This window comes from Lepidothrix coronata, unplaced genomic scaffold (genome assembly GCF_001604755.1).
Source record: "Lepidothrix coronata isolate B3197 unplaced genomic scaffold, Lepidothrix_coronata-1.0 Scaffold67, whole genome shotgun sequence".
Classification (NCBI taxonomy): domain Eukaryota; kingdom Metazoa; phylum Chordata; class Aves; order Passeriformes; family Pipridae; genus Lepidothrix; species Lepidothrix coronata.
In genome coordinates, this window is record NW_016690247.1 from 4,123,910 (window position 1) to 4,144,476 (window position 20,567).

General features: G+C 37.8%; 1 protein-coding gene across 7 annotated transcripts in view; it reads right to left on the reverse strand.

The window, feature by feature from the left end:
- Positions 1-1,981: 1,981 nt before the first annotated feature.
- PHF20L1 (PHD finger protein 20-like 1) overlaps positions 1,982-20,567 on the reverse strand; it is a 53,873-nt gene continuing 35,287 nt past the window's right edge. For 3 of the 7 annotated variants that reach the window (XM_017818301.1, XM_017818298.1, XM_017818299.1), the window contains 8 exons: positions 17,838-18,002; positions 17,274-17,455; positions 15,293-15,392; positions 14,070-14,156; positions 12,925-13,120; positions 12,151-12,520; positions 8,596-8,761; positions 1,982-7,443 (listed from right to left, as the gene is read on the reverse strand). In XM_017818301.1, coding sequence (XP_017673790.1) covers positions 7,301-7,443; positions 8,596-8,761; positions 12,151-12,520; positions 12,925-13,120; positions 14,070-14,156; positions 15,293-15,392; positions 17,274-17,455; positions 17,838-18,002 — 1,409 coding nt within the window. In that variant the 3' untranslated portion in view covers positions 1,982-7,300. The remainder of the gene's footprint in view (positions 7,444-8,595; positions 8,762-12,150; positions 12,521-12,924; positions 13,121-14,069; positions 14,157-15,292; positions 15,393-17,273; positions 17,456-17,837; positions 18,003-20,567) is intronic. The other 4 variants (XM_017818303.1, XM_017818304.1, XM_017818300.1 and 1 more) reach the window with 3 other exon arrangements.

Genomic DNA, 20,567 nt, shown 5'->3' on the forward strand with positions numbered 1-20,567 from the left:
AAGCAAAAAATTTTAAGAACTGAAAACACTGTGAAATCATGCCCACATCAATCAGTTCATTTATTTAAAAATAATAAATTGTTCTGTGTTAAATAAAGCACCAATATCAGATAGTTCTCTCACATATTTTAGGAAAACTATGTAAAAACAAGACTAACACCATTTATTACACTTACAGATAGACAACTAAGGTTTACAGTCAGTACATTTCTTTCCAAGACCTTGTGAAGCACTTATCTTTATCATCTCTGATTAAGTCCTCATGTGATGCAAAATTAAAAGATGACAGGATGACAGCCTCAGATAATACACCTTTCAGTCACTTTATACATGACATATTCTTCAAATTGAAAGAATGGGGAAGTTCCAATAATTTCCATGCTAAACTTGGCTAGATCAGAAAAGTGGGTACAGGACTTGTCAATTGTTTTTAATTATAATTTAGCATAGGAGAAAAATGCCTTTGGTGACAGAAGAACCTAAAGAAGCCCACGTAAGAACATTTGAATTTGCATTTGTCCCTGGAGAAATCAACCATTTCTAGGCTAGGTAAAATCTTACTCATTGAAGATAATACAATTGTCCTCTATCAAATATACCACAGTGATTCAAAGTAGAAAAATATTTATTTTCACAACAACTAGGATGCAAGTTGGCTTGAAATCCCAAGCAGGAGCCAGATCTGCAACCTGCAGTGACACAAAGGATTTGCACCTTGAATCAACTGAATGTTTGACAAACACAAGCTGATGCAGTGAGAAAAGTCACCACCAGTCACACAAGGGCAGTAACAGGGTGCCAAACTCTGAGTGTTGATGGGACAAAACTACTTTGGGTCTTTTTGATAATGCAACAATTAACCTTCTCTGAACTGAAGGCAATGGTGTAGAGCCAATGGAGTCAGAAAAGAAGTTCAAGGACAAACACAACCCCTGCCACACAACAAAGGTGTGAATTCAGTAAGCCACCAATGAAAAAAGATGGATTAAACTAAAGGAGCACAAGCCTGTCAGGGAGTGTTTAAACTGATGGACTTCATAAAAATTTTGGTAAGGGAAACCTCAGTTTAACAGAAGTGAAAGATTTATTTAGGGAAAGGCCAATTTGTACAGATATGACATTGTTTCTACTGCATATAAGACACAGGGCTGACCAGATGGTTGGCCTGACTTGGGAAACCTCATCTTTAAAAACTCTGCTAATTAAAAAAAAAAGTGTTTTGGTGTATTGCTCCAAGATCTGAATTTGGCCTTGCACCTTAAATTTGAGAGACCATTTTGGGAGGGTCCCTTAAACAATGATTAAAATGTTTCAGAATTAAAATTTTCAAGTTGGCAACATTTACGATCATATCTTTTTTTTTTTATGTGAACAACAGAACAATTTTTCTGTAAGAGTAACTCATTGAGATTCTGTCCAATTTCATTCATCTGCTGCTTGCCATTTGTGCCCTGGTCCACAGGATGTCTAAGAGAAGAACCTTCTTAGCATTGTTGGCTTATTTATTTTCTACCACAGCAGAGTGCGGAACAGCTTGTGGGCAATATTAAAATAAATCATTAAAAGCAAACTGAAGTTACTTTGTAAATGACACTGTACAAAGGCACAAAACACCCTTAGAAGGCCCACAAGAAGAGATGCCATCACTGTGAACATGCTGAAAAGACATTGTTTTTTAAGAAGCCAGTCCATTGCAAAACTCAAACCTTGAAATTGTTAAACATCAAAGCAGTTCAGGAATAGAAAAATCTTCCACTTACTTAGCTACACAGTAATTAATTCAGTACTGTAAAAATAATTTACTGACTGTATATTTTGCCTACAGGCTAAAATACAATTAAAGCTTTGCAATGTAGACAAATGAGTATCAATGACTGCACACAAGTTATGGACTACAGGCTAAACATGCAACTGAAGATTCCTGAATGCTTTAAAACATACTCAAACAACCACTAGCTCTCCAAAAGAAAAGTCCATGGAATGGGAGCCCAGGCACATAACAATCTCAACAGACCTTTATTGTGAGTATTAGAATGCAGTCAACATTATTGCTATTATAAAAAACAAATCACAGAAGTATTTTGCTTCTCTCATAGAAGATTTAATCATAGTGCAGTGCTGCCTCTCTCAGAGTGTTTAGTGACAATACACTGATGAACGAGCTACAGCTGAACAGAGGAGGCTCCGGCCAGTTTTAAGGAAGGCTGCTGTTTGAAGCAAACAGCAACTGAACTAGCTTTAGTTATCCAACCCACAGAGTAGGGCTGGCTTATCCACTGCTTACACACAGGCCAAGTGTGTATGGAAAGGGAAATTCAGTCCTGAATGAATCTTTTCACGCTAGTTCGTTTTCTCCACATGGTCTCCAATTTTTCATGAGTCGTTCAGGCTGGTGCAGATTGGCTGCCAAATGCACAATCTGCACTCTGTGCAGTGTATTTTCACCATCGTTACATGCTCTGTATTTGTTTTCCATATATAAACAGATATACACATAGTGTATAATATTTATTGCTAAAGACAGACCCCCCCCACACCCAGTGCCCAGGACATAACAAAGTACAACAGAAACCATTAATGAAGCATTTCAAATGGCCTCTGCAAAATGCTCACCTAAAGCCATATGGAATCAGTACAACAGAAAAAGATGGTCAGCTAATAAAATGTGAGAATAGCAATGGGCATTTCAAAAGTCATTAAGCCTCTGACTTCAATAAGCACTCCAAAATTAAGGTTAATATACTGCAACATCTTAAAGTAGCAGTGAGAAAACCTACAGTTCCAGTGTTCTAAACCATCCTGTTTGCAATTGAACGGCATCACCGCACACATCCCCCCTTACACATCAGCACCTCCACAGAGCCACTAAGGGGCAAGGCAGTCAGGAGGGCCTGACTGCTCTTCTGGCTATGAAGCCCCTGCCTCCAGAGCTCTTCCCACCCTTTACTTGTTGATTTTTACATCAAGCTCCAGTTCAGTTCAGATCTGTTTCGTGCCTTTTAAAGTTCCAGTGAAGAAAAATGGTTGCAGTTTCCCTTCAAATACAAAGGAAAAATGCTGTGGTCTGCAAACATCAAAATTATTCTATAATTCTACTGTAATGTTCGAACGACTCCTTTACATCCCAACCCTCAGTTTGGTAAGGAGTGCTGGAGCCCAACAGTGCCAGAGGGGTTTTGCTGTAATATTAATTCAAGTCTAGTTAGAAGCCAGATGGGAGCAGAGGGGGATCAGCACTTGCACAAGATAGAAGAGGCTTATTTAAGGAAGGCAGCAGAAACAGCTGAGATTTTGATCATGGTACACACACTCCTAGGTACACACAAGTCCTAGGACACACTGGAGGCTGAGGACAGAACAGCAGAGGAGACCCCTCCCCATGACTGCTTCCCACAGCAGGCAGAGGAACTGGGCATGAGAACAGAGGAATGAAGCCCTCCAGGCCCCACAGAAGTCAGAAGCAGAAAGCTGAAGAAGAGGAACAGATGCAATCTGCAGAACAAGCAGATGAGAAGCACATGCAGAAGCTCAGAGACAAAATTAAGAGAGACAGGTGGATGTACAAGAACACTCCACCCATGGAAGAACTGTCTCAATTCTCTGCCACCCAGCAAAAACGAGAAATCTATCAGAAAATTGCAACCCACCTTCTTTGTCTCTTTGAAAGGTTGACAGGCTTCTGCTGCTGTAAATCACTCCACAGCTAAACAAAGATCTGTGCACCTAAGGCCAGAATATCCAAAATATGGGCACTACTCAACTTACAGCTACCCAAGAAAAGGTTAGCAGGAAGCATCTTCCAATCCATTCCCTGTCATATGACCTGAAGTACCTCAGTTTTGTAACCAGAATGTGGCAGCCCCATCATGTTGTCCCAGATTACACCACCAAGACTATGTTTCATTAGTGACTGCAATTAAAACACACAGTTCCTGATGCAGATGCCTACAGTTTGGTCACAGGTAGGAGCAGGCTTTGAAACAAATCACCTCGATAACTCCATTAAAGAAAAAAAAAACAAAACCCCCCAAAAAACACCAATCCTCAGACAAGAAGCTGGGCATTCAAGGGCTCCACAACTTTGCCACTTAGCCCTGTGAAATCACAAGAGGCTTCTGTACAATGGCTTTTCCCTTTCCTCTGTTACTATTTAGGACTTCTATTCAGTCAAAGAGGGCTGTAAATTTAAACATTTTACCTCTCTGTGCACATATATAAAACAGTCCTTACACTGCCACATACTATTTTTGCCACAGCGAGGGTATGCCCTCTCCAGCAAACAGCACAGTTGCAACTCATACCCCGAAAAAAATGCCACAAAAAGACTGTACGTAGGTCCCTGGCTTATTTAAGAGGAGGCAGGAAGACCGATGGAAAATGATGCCTACAGGAAAAAGATTCTCTTGATAAGGCCAACTAGGAAGAAATACTGGTAAGAGCCAGATCACATCAGGGTTGACTGGCACACAAGAAAAGCAATCAACTATAGGTTACATTTTGTGCAAAACACTTAGCATTTTTATGGCACTTGACTTGTAAGTGTTTGAAAGAAAAAAACCTCAAAAGCATCCCAAACCTCTGAACACTTGAGAAACAGGGGCCAAAAACTAAAGTTCACATGTTACAGACCAGCACCACAACTTGAGAAAGCAAACTCAGACAAGTTTGTGAAGCATTTGAGCAGTACACGATGTATCACAGCATGGCCCATATGGACACTGAGATTGTATTTCCTAGAAGATATGAATGCTTGCAGAAATTTTTACAATACATGACTACACAGTGAAGATTAAAAAAATACTGAACAGATTGTTTTTGTAAGCACAGTCCATCCTGAACAAGGCAAGATCTTGAGGGATAAAATTACATATTCGTGTAAATTAAGAGGCCATTACACATACAAACAGAAGACACATTAAAGCTGCAAGTGCAACTTCAACTTCGACCTTAGTACTTCCTTTCCAGGATACTATTCCTCCATCTTTGCACTAAAAGTAAAACCTCTGTCCTCTCCACTGAAATCTAAGTCCACCTCCACCTTCAGTAACATTTACAATTATATTACATCACATGCGTGCACACACATTGCATAATAGTGCTACAGTGTATGCTGTATAAATTCTGTAAATACACTCCACTTTGTTTCAAAGTAACTCATCTGGATTTACACTTCTCTTATACAGTACACACAGTACCACATTCAAGGATATGCAGCAAGTGAATAGTATATAAAGTCTCACATATCCAAAAGCAAGTAGGTCACTCAATTATTCATATTGTTTGAAGCAGTTATTTAAGCATCAACTATATAACACAGAGTCATTTTATTTATTAACAGTTGCTATGAAACATCAACAGCTCCTCAGCTCTTATGTTCCTTCTGCAACATGGAGTTGCCAACCATTCCATATTTCCATGTTACCACGCAGCCCTGTGATGTCTCCTACAAGCTTGATGTGGGAAGATTTTTTAAATAGCAACCATTCTGTAATAGGGATTTACATTTTGCTTTGGCCATCAGGAGTGATAACTCACTTCAGATATGATAGACAAACAGGAAAGGTCAGGGTAGGTTTATTTTAGCAATGAACCAGTCACGCTGTTTTCTTTCTCAATAATGGTTTTATCATGAAAGTTCAATGCAATGGTTGCAAAGTCTTTCCCAGATAATCCATCTTTGGCACATTTTTCAATTGTATGTATCCTTAAAAGGCATTCCAAGATTTTTTGATGGTCTGTACATAATAACAATCACTTCGTTTTTACATTTATATGTAGATCAGGAAGAAAAGTGGAAAATGTAGAATATGCAGAATAGTTTTAATAAACAGTTTTACATACAGTACCTTACATATAGAACAGTGTGTTTGCAAATTTAAATAATTTTTGAATGTACAGTGGTTTGTACTCTTATCAAAAGGTAAATTCAAGTTTACTGTCTATCGGTTCTAAAATGCATTTATACAGATAACTAGAACTGATAAACAGATGTGAGGCATAAAATGTTCAAGTATCTTAATGTCCTCAGTTAAATAGCCTCCTTTTAACAGTCATATTTTACAAATTTCAAAACCTGTACATACATTATTTTCAATTTTAGAAACTGCTTGTTAAAAGGTAACATGAACCACCAGTTCTTATAGTCTATTGTACTAAAACTAGACATGTGTAGATAGAAATGTATATAGTATGTATATATGTACATGTGTGTCTGTCCACACATACATACACATACAGACGTGTAAGTAGCACTGGATCCAGCGGCAACTTATAACCACAGGAAAAGTCCCGGGCTCAAAATCCAGCAAGAGCTAACAGAGCAAGTAGGCTGCCTTTGGTTTTGTGACATTTCGTTTACTGAAGCTGAAAGATTTTATAAAAAAACATCTTGGATAAGGTATCTTGTGATAATTTCTCCAGTGGTTTAGAATTTTCACAGCCACAGACAGTTTTGCTGCTCTCGTCATTCCTCATCCCAGCTGAGGATGGTGAAGTTTTCAGAGGGCCAATACCAGAATAGAGCTACCCAGGACAAAATCTGTACCTTGACTCCTGAATACTGCAGTAGAACATAAAAAAATATAAACTAGATACAATTTTGGATGGATTGCTGGCACCGAGTAGGACTTTGGAAAAAAACTTTCACTTAAGTCATAATCGAACTCTCATTCCAGTGGTTTTAATATCATTTGGCACATCTGACCAGTATTTGCCACTTATGGTTTAAAGGAGCCTAGGGGTGCTGTTCTAGGGATTTCTATGTAAAAAAATATTTTCAAAAGGAAACCATGATAAGTAATTTCTTTCAAAAATCAAAGCTAGTATGTTCATCTTCCTGAACCTCATGAGAGAAGAAAACAATCTAAAAACTTTCCTTGTAGAGAGAATACAGATCTCTCTGTGTCTATCTTTCACTAGTAAGATAAGAGGATTGAATTTTTAGTCAGCTGAATTCCGCTAATTTAGAAATGTTTGCCAAAGGTTTAAAAATAGTAGCTCTTTGCAGAGTTTTTCTTTGTTCAACTTTCTTGTATACGGGGATTTACTTGTTTAACATGTTGCAATCCTGAGACATTGATATTTCTCAGTATATCATACACCATTGAAAATTTTAATATTTTCAATATAACAGATCCCTGACTCTAAACTTCCTCTCCTCTTTCTAAAGCTTCAGACTATTAACGAAATCAGCAAAGAACCAGATAAATGCTCAGCTTTTCGCTGTCTTCCTGTCAGTCTTGTGGCTAGTAAGAAAATTCACTGTAAAGAACCTATTTTTATTTCTTTATTCTTCCTTTTGTCATACAGAGCAAAGCGTTGCTATTTGCTGTACTTTCCCCATGTCAATTAAGAGCTGTTTGATACGTCGCTTGAGCTGAGGCAATCTTGCCAGAGGATCTGGTGGTTCCAGTTCTCCAGTGAAATCAAGCCAGCTTTCTAAAACTACAGAAGGAAGAGAAGAAATCGATTAGAATAAGTCTTCAAGAAACAGTTTCCACAAAAATTAAACTTTTCTTTCTTACTCTCTGTCTTTTGTAATAAGGGAAAAATACACCAAGGGTGTGATATTTATTTCACTGAAAAAAACTTTTATTAGGGAAACATCAACTAATTCCCTGTTTATTTTAAACAATCCAAACATATCTTCTGATTTGATTGTTACTATAAAAAGGTACCTGGGAGTAACTTACACTCTTGGCTTACAATTTACCATCTACACAAATAAAAGCAACTTTGGTTCACAATCTTCTATCTATGACAGTTCTGTAATAGAAAGTTCAACCCTTAAATGCAGGGCTTGCTTGTGCCACTGTAACAAGCTCCTGCAGTCAAGGTCCAGATTACAGAATGGTTGTCCAACCTTCAACAAATGTTTTCAAGGAATTTCTATGCTTGTAGAAACAGAGAAGGGGAAAGGTCAACCCTGTTAGCTTAGAAATACTGCTGAGTAAAAGCAGGAACATTGGAAGTAAAACTGCAAATAGAAATAAGACAACTTTGTTTGTCAAAAGAAAATGAAGGACTCCTATGATTAGACTACAAGCTCCTAGCATTCCTGATTTCCATGACAGGCAAGTTATAGAAACTTCAGTGCTGTAATATTCTTCTACACTATAATTTCATTCAAGTTCTCACGAAGACTGAATTGTCTTCATGAAACGAGCTGTTTACTAATATATACCAAACCAAACTTGAAGGCTGAAATGAACACATCTGGGTTTTTTCCTAAATATTGTTGACTAGTAGAACAATCATGCAAAAACCACTTCGGGCATAGAAAAATTTGTCAACTACATGATCCACATCTGGACAAAGACTAGACAAGTTATCTAAGCTTTCTGAAGTCTGTCAAATATCACAAGCTTTGAGCTCAGGGGTTCTGAACACAATAAAGTGCTTAAGCTACTTTACTGGGCACTAAAAACTTATGGACGGGGGTGAGGGGATCAAGGGTACGAGCTCTGTTTATAATCCTGGGACCCAAGTTTGAACACAATACTTAAAAATCCATCCTCAGTGTCTCAGATCCCCTTGAATATATTGGCTATGGCAGATGTTACAGGTGCATTAACAATTATCTGGCAATGCAGTTACCATCAACTTCTTTTTCAATCAGGTCCATTCTGCTGGTGACTTCATTCTGTACATTCTCTATGTGGGTAAGGAGATTTAGCTGCCATTGAAGATGTGTGTCCACTTGTTCTTCTGAGCCTTTTCTTTCATTACAAACAAACACTGTGTTTCCTTCAGCAGAATTCTTCTTCATGGGAGCAACAGAAAGAAAAAAAAATTGCCGTTTAAGATGGTTTTTTTCTTTGTTTTAATTTCTGGTGTTGATTTCAACATTTAAGTCACATGATAAACTAGGCTGGCTTAGAACTGTACTTCTGCCTACATGACATACTCAAAAAGCCACATAGCATGACACATCAATAGACTAAACAAAACAAAATGCAAATTCCATACAAATGAGCATATACAACTCCTGCCTCATTTCCCTAATGCTAAAGTTTACCAGCTCAAGCACTTTGTTTAATGCAGTAAGATAGATTGTACTTTTGCGCCCTTCTTATATAAACAGCAACTTAAATCATGAAATACTGAACTGCCTGGGTCTACTGTCACCAAAAATGTGCAAAATCCTACAGTTTGTTTCCATGAAGGAAAGCTTCCTAAAATGCAGTAGTATCTGAGATGTTGACAGTCATTTTCTGGCATGAATAAGCGGGCCATTTTCATTCACAGAATCACAGAATGCGTCAGGTCGGAAGGGATCACAGCGTGTCATCTGGTCCAACCTGCCTGCTCAAGCAGGGTCACCCCAGAGCACATGGCACAGGATTGTGTCCAGGTGGTTCTGGAATATCACCAGGGAGGGAGTGACTCCACAACCTCTCTGGGCAACCTGTTCTATTTGCTGATTAAGACAAAATACTTCTCCTCCTACCTGCTCTGGGACAGAACTGAACATGTTTGGGGACAGTTACAGTAACACACAGGGTTATGCAAACACAGTATCTGAGGAAGACTGACTTCACAGCAACTCAGAGATAATACAAAAGCTCCTAATCTTTCTGTATTTGATGTTTCAGCTACTGGAAGGAAGCATACCAGATTTAACGAGTTAAAATATTCGGCATCTCCATTAATTACCAGGATTAACAGTTTCCATTTTATATCCACTATGATTTCATATCCAATGAAGTTCTTTCACTATTGAAGATTCTATTTCAAGAACTAGAATGCTGGATACATGTGCTCACACAGTGTCAGTTCATGGCAAATGCCAGAGCAAGGAGTGAATTTTATTGTATTAATATACTTCTCTGAAGAGCTCAACTAATTTTCTACATCACATAAAAAAAGAACGGTGTTAAGTCTGTTATCAAAATATTTCTTCCTCCAGTCAAGAAGGAGAAAAAGAAAATAGGGACTGATGGACTTTAAGTTACTACTCAAGCAAAAAAAACCACCAACTTTCTTTTAAAGACTTAAAATCAATTAAAAAAACCCCAAAACAAATAAAACTTAGACTGACCTGCTGGCAGCTTTATCAGCAAGTTGTGGGGGACAAGTATTGCTAATACTCACAATGTTCATTAAAGGAGTTAAAGTTATGTATTAAAGACAGATTTTCAAAGACATAAAATCCTCAAAACTCTCACACCTTTCAGATAAAATTTCTCTTCTCTCAAGATATCAGGTTTGCCTCCACAGTGTTTTGAGTATTCAAATTGCTATTAATCTTATGGAAGATATTTCCAACATAAATAAGAAAAGCTCTATTCCTTACAATTTTCAGACCCTCTCTAAACCCTCAAGAATGACATTTTTCCCTTGCTGTATAAGGGCCCAAGTCCATAATTCTAAATCCAAAATCATCTTTCAGATGAGTCTGGTAAGTCAGAAAACAATTCAAAGCTAAATAACATCTAAATAACATCAAAAAGTCGTTTTTTTCCTTCTAATGACCTCTGTATTTATTCAAATGGCTAATAAATGCTCATGGGAAAAAAAAAAATCTAACAGGGATCAATGTAGGCAATCAGGGAGCAAGGGCAGGAGAAGCAGAGTACAGGATCCAGTTTGGGAAGAAGAAATAAACTGAAGGTTCAGGTGGGGAAGGCTTATTCTTTCAGAAGCAAAACCAAGGAAACTAAATACTATTCCAAAAAGGGACTTGACAACACTCAATCCAAACACTGTTTATAAGAGAAAAGAAGGTATGCAACAGAACTGCAGATTAAGACAAAACAGTGTGGAAAACCAGAATATTCAAGGCTCTGCAGGATGCTAGAAAGGAGAATTCAAAGCCCTAACTAAAACTTTGACAAGGAGAGGTGAAGGTGGCACCTCACAAAGAAGTCAGATCATCAAAAAATGGCCCTTCAATGCCACTTTTAAGGCAAGTCATAACAGGTTCATGGAGGTGCCAAGGAGAGGTTTTTCATGCCTATCACGTTTAGACAGAAGGACTTATTTTAGCGTCAAGGCTACTGACAAGGTGAATTAAGGTGTCCTAAAGGAAAAAAACATTGATGCTACCCTAAGCAGATCTCTTCTTGGTTTAAAACAGAAAGCACATAGTTTTTTAGATATACACTTGAGTCTCTGAAGGAAACATTGTTTCACTACTCACATATATTTTCTTTTAATTCTAAATGTATTCATAACGTTTACAATGACAATTTAAGCTACTGTTGGAAGGAAAATGTATTTAACACTGATGCACATCTCCTTGTTATACAAACTGAATACAGTCCTGTGATTTAGCATACAAACAATTATTTCTAATTAGAATGAGCCAAAAATTTCCCATTCAGACTATATAGTTTACATGCCACATTTAAAACTAAAATTCAAAGGAAAAAAAGGTGAATCTTACTCATTTCTTCCACACCAGAAACAGTACTTCAAAAGGGGGATGAGTTGGGTGATTTATTTTCACACAGTTGGTATTGTAGAAAACAGAAAGGTTTGTTTCACTTTGCTTTTTGTTCAAAGAGAACTCTTCACTAAAACCAGACTAACAAGTTTCAGACCTTTTCCACCAAATAATGGATTCAAACCATTAATATAAAAATGAGAGAGAGATGTTTAAATAGCAAAATATAATACTGGCTAAAAATCTGTAAAACATTTAATTAGAAGAAATATGTAATATATAAGACAGAAAAGAAGTTGCATATGAGGTGAAATTAGTTTCTCAGTAAATTATTACTTGTGAACAGCCATTCCAGATAGTGTTGCTATTGAAGAAGAATACAGTACAATAATAAACACTACTAAAAATCTCAGTTTAACAAAAAAACCCCTCCACATTAGATAACAGAACTGATAGAAAGATGGAAATGTATCCCATTTTCCTCACCTTGCAAAAACCACTTAAGTTCTGCTCCAAGACCCTGCATTTTAAGCATAAGGGGTTTTCCCCCTCTCAAAACACTGGATTGAGTATAGAAGTATATGAAATGAATATACATCACTTAAACTATTTCAGTGATCCAACTTTGCTTCTCATGCTTTCTGCTGACTTATCTGATAGAACATGTTGACTTGCACTTTTAAATACTTGTATATGCTTTAGTTTGATCAGATTGAACATACTGGCCCAACGAAGAAACTCCCCAGATGAAGGAGGATACTTACCTGCTCACTCATGCCACCATCTTTAAAAGAATATTGTAAACAGTTTTTATTCTCTGTGTGAAATTCCTGATCTTCCTCAAAACTACTTGTGTCTTCATCATCTGAGCTCATAGGGTCAGTGACTGCTTTATAGTCTTGACTAAAACTCTGTGGTTTTTGGTAACTGTGCTCACTTGTGATGTACGTTTCTTCCATCTTCGGGGGTATACTGGGTGGCTCTTTATGGTTTTGACTATGACACGTCCTTTCAGCTGGATTAACAGCATCCTGTAAAGTTACTAATTTTTTCTCTACCCCAACAGTTCTTTGTTCTTGTTCTTTTCGCACCCCCGAATAAGCCCAGAGATGAAGGTCTGGGTGATGTTTATTTCTGCAATGAAGGGGAGGAAAAAAATCAAGTTACAGAGAGCACTACTTACAGCACTTAACTATTAAACATCCAATTTTGCTAGATCTCAGCTACTGATAAGCACCATTATCAAACACTAAGTATTCATAGGTCACTCATCAATTTAAGATAAAGCTAGAATGTCCCTTGAAACATAAAATTGACAAAAAAAAAAAGTCACCAATTATCCCAATACATCATATCTTCTGGATACTGAACATCTAACTCCCACTGAAGCTGAGGGTATTCTACATCTTGCACTTGAATTACTTAAACTATTATACAAGAAAGAATTCTAATGTGAGAGAAAAATGTATACGGGACAATGGTAGTCTCTGCTACCTGAATATCTACAGCTGGAAAATGAACCTTGGACTGATACTTACTTTAATATCCCGATCTTCAACTGCAACCCATGCAGTATTTCAGTGACACCATAAACATCTGCCAGTAGGTGATGTGTTGACACAATCTTTTTGGCATTAAGATGAGAGTAGTTTTCTTTCAAAAATGATAATCCACACATGTGTCCATTGTTTAGCCAGTCTTTGTCATAAAGATATTTGGCACTCCACCTCTGTCCTGGGGTGAGCAATAAACAAATTGAGGGCCATCTAAAGCCACAGCAGAATTACATTTACAACTCGAGTGCTATAATTATATGCTGTACTCTCCTAAATATCTCCTAATATCCATGAAAGGACGACTCAAGATCTTGCTATTAATATATTAAAATTTAGTTTTCATGGATTAAGAAAAAAGTCTTAAAACGTATGAAAACAAAAATAAGCCTGAAACCTCAAGATCTCTCTAAATGGCATTTCAAATTAAAATCTAATCACCTTTGCCATCAAATTATATGATATTAAGAACTGTGCTATTATCAAAATAATCACCCAAAAAAATGTTTAAATTGGCATTTTATTTATCTAAATACTGCAGCTTACTTTTTTGTAAGAAAAAGGAAGCCTAAGTTACCTAAGAGAAATGTTAGAGAGTGGATTTTATACTGACACATCCAAAAAACCTAGCTTGTTTCTAAAAGACCAGTGTTTGGCTTCAATACTCAAGTCAGTGTCTATTTATTAGAAGTCAGGAGAAGGCTTCACAAAAGCAGATATTACAAAGTTATCTGTCAGCAGAGCTCTAACATTCTCCTTTGAGGTGCCTTTCACCAGACACCAGGGTATTGTTGTATGTGGGCCCTTGGTCTCCCATGCCATGGTAACATCTACAGCCTTAATCCAACCAGCATGAACGAGTATTCAGCTAATGCTTCTACAGTAACTCAATGGTTATTTGAAAAACCCAATCAAAGTCAACCAATAATAAAAAAAAAACAACCAAAACAAACCCCCCAAAAAAACACCCAAAAAATCCCCAAACTAGAAATGCATAATGCTAATTATTGCAACATTATTGTTTACAACAAGGAACCCAAATGGACTGACCAAAATATCTTACACTCAATTTCAAATCAGACTATCATCATATACAGAACAAAGAATGGGTTGATGGAAGCCCTTCATACCTTTCAGGAGAATACCCTGTCTATCTCCTTTTTGCCCATTATCCCAATACACTTTAAAATACTGACATTGAGAATGACTTTTTTCTCCTGACATAGAAAGAAAAGAAGTAATGGTTAGGAAGGGAGAGAAGATAAAAATTAGGGACACAGACTCTGCATAGCAGGGGAAAACGAAGTACCTAGCACAGTGCAGGGAAAGAACACAAGACAAATTTGCTGGGTTTAGTAAGAAAAAGCTTGACTGCTCAAAGAGACACCACACAGAACTATCAAACAAGACTCTCTACAACCAGATTAGATTCAGACTGGGGCAAATGGAACAAAGTCACATCTTTCCAGCTCTATTTTCCTAATATTTCTTCGCAAAAACAGCTAATAAAAACTCTGCAAACAGTTTTCAGATTTCACTTCTTAAACTTATAATGAAAGTAAATTTGAGGTCTCATTGCCCTTTTGAAACAGCTGGAGTGCTGGATATTTCACCAGAAGACAGGTACGTGCATTTGTATCACCTGTCAGAAAAAAATACAAAAAATTTTCTTCCAAATTGTACAGTTTTTCTCCAAATATGCATGAAGAAAAATGGGTTTATCAGAGAACTGTTTTGAAATCAACACCTTCCTAATCAAATGTATTCAGTTTAAAAGTAAATAGAATTTTCCTAAAATTCTTAAAAGCTGAACCAAGTTCAACGTGTGCTGTTTGTGCACTGCTGCTTACCATAAAAAGTGCTAGATTTTTCTATCTTTTACAGAGTCAGTGCCACACCTTTGCGCAGCTCGGGGCAAATGCAAACATTATAAAATTGTAATTAATAAGAAATTACTTCCACAGCATATTTGAGTGCACTGCAGTAATGAGTCCTTTTTCTCCAAAAAATATTTAAATGAAATGTGATTCCAAGTATTGGCAAAACAGATCTCTGAACAAGAACGATTTGTTTGGAAGTTCCCTCACTACACAGACATAAAAAAGTGCTAAGGTTTTGGGGGAATTCAGTTTCAACATGTAAAGCAATATGAATAAGATTTAGCACAGCTGACCAAGATGTTTCTAACCGGAAAGTTAAGTTTCTGCTGAGAGCCAAACTTAGAATCACTCGCCCCAAAGAAGCAAAACACATAACACAAAACAGACAAAGCTTTAACAATTTAAGCAATGCATAACATCTCTGCTCAAAAATCCCAAGCAGAGAGCTGCAGATAAAGGTGGTTTACCCATACCTGGTGGATCTCTGCAGATGTAACAGATGTACTGATCTGGAATGCTGTCCTCCAACAGTCCCATGCATACACTGTGCTGCCAACACAAGCATTCTTCACACTGACATCAGGGGAAAAAAAAACCAAAAGGAAAAACTAAATCTGAGATAAGTAGATTCAAAAAATCAGGAGCCATTTCTTGTATCATCAAAATGCAAAGAATGGCAGTTTAACTTAAATAGCTGGTTTGAGCATGATCATTTTAGTTGGGCAATTTGTGTTTGGGTAGGCAAAGACATTAAGATAAAAAAAGAGCTCTACTTCTGAAAGTTACCTCAACCACAAATTCCAAACCGGGGAAAAAAAAAAGAAACTGAAGATGTAATATTTAATAATATTTTATTACAACATTCAGTATTTTAGCACCTACATATTTAGTAGTGAAACATAAGACAGGAGTATAATATTACAGTAAAGTAGAAAGATAATGTAATACATTACAGCATAACAGTGAAAAGTAGAAAACTCTTCAGTTTAATTATTTATATTTACAAAGCATCTCTCCAGTGCGCTAGAAAGATGTGCTTTTAATATCGTACCAATGGAAAATCTAAAAGAAAAAGAAAATGAAGAGAAAATGAAAGAGGAGAAACAAGAGAATAGAAGAGTAAAACAGAAGAGAGCAAATGAGGGCCTAGAAACAGCAAACCAGTTGCTCTCGGTGAGATAAGGCATGAAGAGGAAAAAATCAGGCTGTCACTGGACTTCAGAAACAGGCAGGAAACTACCTCTTATAAAGACAATTCCCTTTCTCAACTCTGTGCTTGCCAGTGTTTAAAATATCTGCTGGTTTACTACTGAAAAATCTCTCCTCTTTGCTTTGAGTTGCTTTTGAGTATCAACCTATTTAAAACACCAGTCACCTTTCCTCCTGTCATACCACTATGGCTACAACTTCCTCTCCTCTCTCCAAAGATTTCTACACCAGTCCATTTGTCCACATCATTACCATAAGCCAAACTCCTGCTCAGTTCCTCCAACACAGCACTTCTGCTCCCAGACACAGCCTCTGTGTCCTTCATTTTCAGGGCTCTGTCATTTCCAAAAGACTAAGTCCACTAACACAGGACAGCCATACCTGCTTCCTTCAAATCTTGACTAAAAAAGCTCCACACTTTCAAAAGAAGCTGCACCACAGTCACAGTTGAATATAAACCTGTTTTCTGAATTGGGGGGGAAAAAAACCATAGGAAATTCATGCCTTTTTTAAAGTTACTGACAACCAAGTTCTTCCTTACTGTTGTTTGCACCTGATTTACTCACTACATTATAAATGCCTTGAGGAAAAGACGTGAAATTACTCATTAGTAGATGGGAAGTGCCCTCCTTACTGGAGTATAAATAAATAAGCAGCAGAAGTTGCAATCCATCAACATTTGAATGCTATCATGATATACTCTTCTTCCCTTTTATCTATACCAAGTTAAGATTTAAATTCTCAGCAGTTTCTAAAACCTGGTAGTGATATCCAGTGTGAGAAGTGCTGTTCTAAAGATAAAGCACACACATTACAGTACTGACAATATTAGTTTCTGCAGAGGAGTAATGTCACAGCTGAGGGTCATTTACAGTGAGCAGAGAGGTTTCTGCAAGTGGTACTGTAAAGCACAAGGGCCAATGCAGAAGTGCTGATAACTGGGATGGTCTGGGGACAGAAGCCATGGTTTCTGTGTGGGAAAAGATACTTTATTCCAAATTTATCAGCTGTCTATAAAGAAAATCTTTCCTACATATCAAATTGCAAGAGAAACCCCATCCCAGAGCAACAGTTCTGCACGCACAATGAAGAGAGCCAAGCCAAGTGCAGAACAAAAGATATTTTGTTATTGTTCACTTTATTTACCGCTCTCTACATAACTTCGGTCTCCAATACATTAAAAGGGCACCTTCAGAGCAAAACATTCCCATGGAAAATGCAACTCCACACACCAAATTTCTTTACCTGAATCATAAAGCCATTTTCTTCATCCAGTTCACAAATGCATCTAACAATTTCATTGAGAGCATCATCTTCATCCTGAGACTCTTCAAAGTTAGTTGAATCAAAATCCTGATTGTATTCATCACCACTAAGTAACAAACTCTCTGTGGAAGAATCGTCCAAGAACTCCACATCTGAAAGGTCTAATAAAAATAAATACATGTGAAATTGTGTGTAGAGAGGCACAATAATTCAGAGAAATACAGGGATTTTGGCAGTTAAAAATCTTAACCTATGTATAGCAAATAAACATCGCTCTCAAACACACTGTTGGTATATCAGATTTCACGATGAATTCTGCAAAATGTCTTTAAGGTGCTCTCCTCAGAAGCAGAGTAGCAACAATTAACCAAAGCAAGTACAATGTAGAACAGCTTGAGGAGTATTTTGATTTAAATAGATGAAGGTTAAATCAGTCACCATATTTATAGCTACAATCCAAACATAAACTGAATTATTTTCTTTTAATTCTCTTTCTTAAAGCATTAAACATGTAAACTGAAATTTGCTGTTCAGCCAACCTACTTTCTCCACTAAGGTCAACAGACAAAATAGCTCTTGGATACTGGTAGGTTGTGTTCTTATCCGAGAACATGCTGCGCAAAGTCAGGGAGCTGCCCGACGACCGGGTTAAGGGAGAGGAGCACCTGTCCAAGAATTCAACAGAACTGTCTTCATAATCTGAATAATCTGAAAAGTTAAAAAGAAAAATTGCTTTTACAAAAGTAGTTTATGACAAATGCAAAAAAAAAAAATACTGTTTATAGATTATACTGCAACATTATGCTCAGAAGTACAGAATATTAACGCTGAGGTATCAGGATGATGAAAATGAAACTATGAAATGGCAAAACCTCTTCGTAACATTTTAGTAAAAGAACTGCAGTAAGAAACATAATCAAGTTTGATAGCTAAAACAAGCATCACCAATTTAATCCCCCCCAATCTCTGAATCTCTGAATGTACAGAGGAATAATTTTTCCTGGAACATTATACAGTCTCCTTTTTCCACAATTCATCCTGTACCACCTGCTATCCTTAGAGATGCTGCTAGTAGCTCTCCCTTTTGCCTTACGTCTGCTTGCAGCACTACCAACATTGCTACCCAGAGGTAATCACAGATCCTGTCAGTGTGAGTGACAAAAGCTTGTCAGCACACCTGCAAAGGGACACAGGGAGCCCAAAGAAAACCCTCTTGGGATGCTCGCAATCAGGGACACAGGGAGCCCAAAGAAAACCCTCTTGGGATGCTCCCAAGGCCATGTCAGGAGCCACCGGTCATCGACAGGCCAACGCATCCTGGGACAGGCCCAGGAGCACCCCAGGAGAGTATACACAAGCCCAGAGGAGGAGGATGAGCAGGCAAACAACAAGCACACCCTGCCCAGGCCCCTCTCAGGGCTTTCCCAGCAGCGCCATTGCCTCCATTGTCCATGTATGAAACACATCATATGTTACCCAGAGGACTCTCTGGATCACCGTCTGGACTAAGGGTGGTTGGAGCCCACTATTGGATGTAGGAGAAAACAATTTTGGGATTGCAAAAGACTCATTATGGAATGTTTAGGAATGAAAACAAAGGTGGGGAAAATGGATGGACCAAAGTGATTTGGGGAGAATAGGGGAATAACAGGATAAAGAGGGCCAGTTTTGCATAAATAGTTTGGTGGTCAGAACACTTGTCTGGCATGCCCTGAGTCTGATCTGTTCTGGGAGAAATCGATCATGAGTCTCTCTCCTTGGAGATATGGAAAAGTTGTCTGCACATAGTCCTGGGCAAGTGATGCTTGGGGTTAACGAGATTGCTCAGGGTTCCATCCAGCCCATCCTTTAACACTTTCAGGGATGGGGCATCCACAACTTCTCTGGGAAGTCTGTTCCAGAGCCTCATCACTCTCACAATAAAGCATTTCTTCCTAATATCTAATCTAAATCGTCCCTCATTCATTTTAAAACGGTTACCTCTTGTCCTACCATTACACTCCCTCATAAAGAACCACCCCCCATCCTTTCTGTAGGTCTCCTTTAAGTACTAGAAGGCCACTGTAAGGTGTTCCCAGAGCCTTCTCATTTCTAGGCTAAACAGCCTCTCAGTCTTTCCTTATAGGGAAGGTACTCCAGCCCTCTGATCATCTTCGTGGCCTCCTCTGGACCCACTTAAGCAAGTCCATGTCCTGCTGGTAAATACAAGTCCCTATCCATTTAATTCTCTTAAAACTTATTACTTTGAATATAAGTGAGTAATCAGATTTGTACACTTTCATCCTTCTGTAGGAAGCATTCCTGATCCCACTTGTAACAGCTTTCCTGCAATGGGTTCCACAACATCCTTCTCCCCTAAATAATCCTCCACAAAGTCACTGTTCCTCTTTACTTTCTCTTGTCAAAAGCACACTATCTCCATCATTTCCCAAGGATATTCACTGTAGAGGAATCAACTCAATGAGTAGTTGAGCTGATTATTTCAACAGCATTGCTATCAACCTCACTGTAACAGAGCAGTATAAATAACAGGTATAACCCACCTTCTGCTATATGTGGGTTTTACACAATCAGCATTTCATATATACACTCAGAGAAGAAAAAACAGTTTTTGTTTGTTTTGAAGTCTTGTGCAAAACTTATCTGGTGCACACAATGTGCCCATTCCCTGTTCTTCCCCATGATACCTCAATCTGACTCCAAACTAAAGGAGCATGTCTAACACCCTTATACTTGTGTTCATGCCTGGAGTAGAGTGCACTAGTCCTGGAGAAAGAGTCCTATTTCTTTTGACAGATGGGCTTTTTCAGTGTCAGACACTCGAGTCAGAATCCGCCAAAGAATTTTTCTTTTTTCCCCAATTAAATAAAAAAAAAAAAAGCCAGACAGAATACCTCTGTACTGCTAAAACCAGATTTTCACAAGATGAATTTGTTAAGAATAAGAATGTTCAAGTTTTACTCATTATTTTCTGCATCTGGATTTAACATTTCTATTCGTTGGGGCACTGGGCATATTTTCTTCTCATATTTACAAACACTGGACAGTTAGAACCTAGTCATGGTACCTCTGCCAGGTTTCTAAGTTTCAAGACAAGCTGGCAGAAACACCAAAGGTATAAAAAGATGAAAAAAACCACAAACAAACAACCCACAGCAAACCACCTTACGATATCAACAAGACAAAACCAAAGAACAATACTGGGCACATACCTAGCATTTATCAGTATCTTCTTGCAAATACTTAAATGTCTTCTCAGTGCAAGTAAAAAAT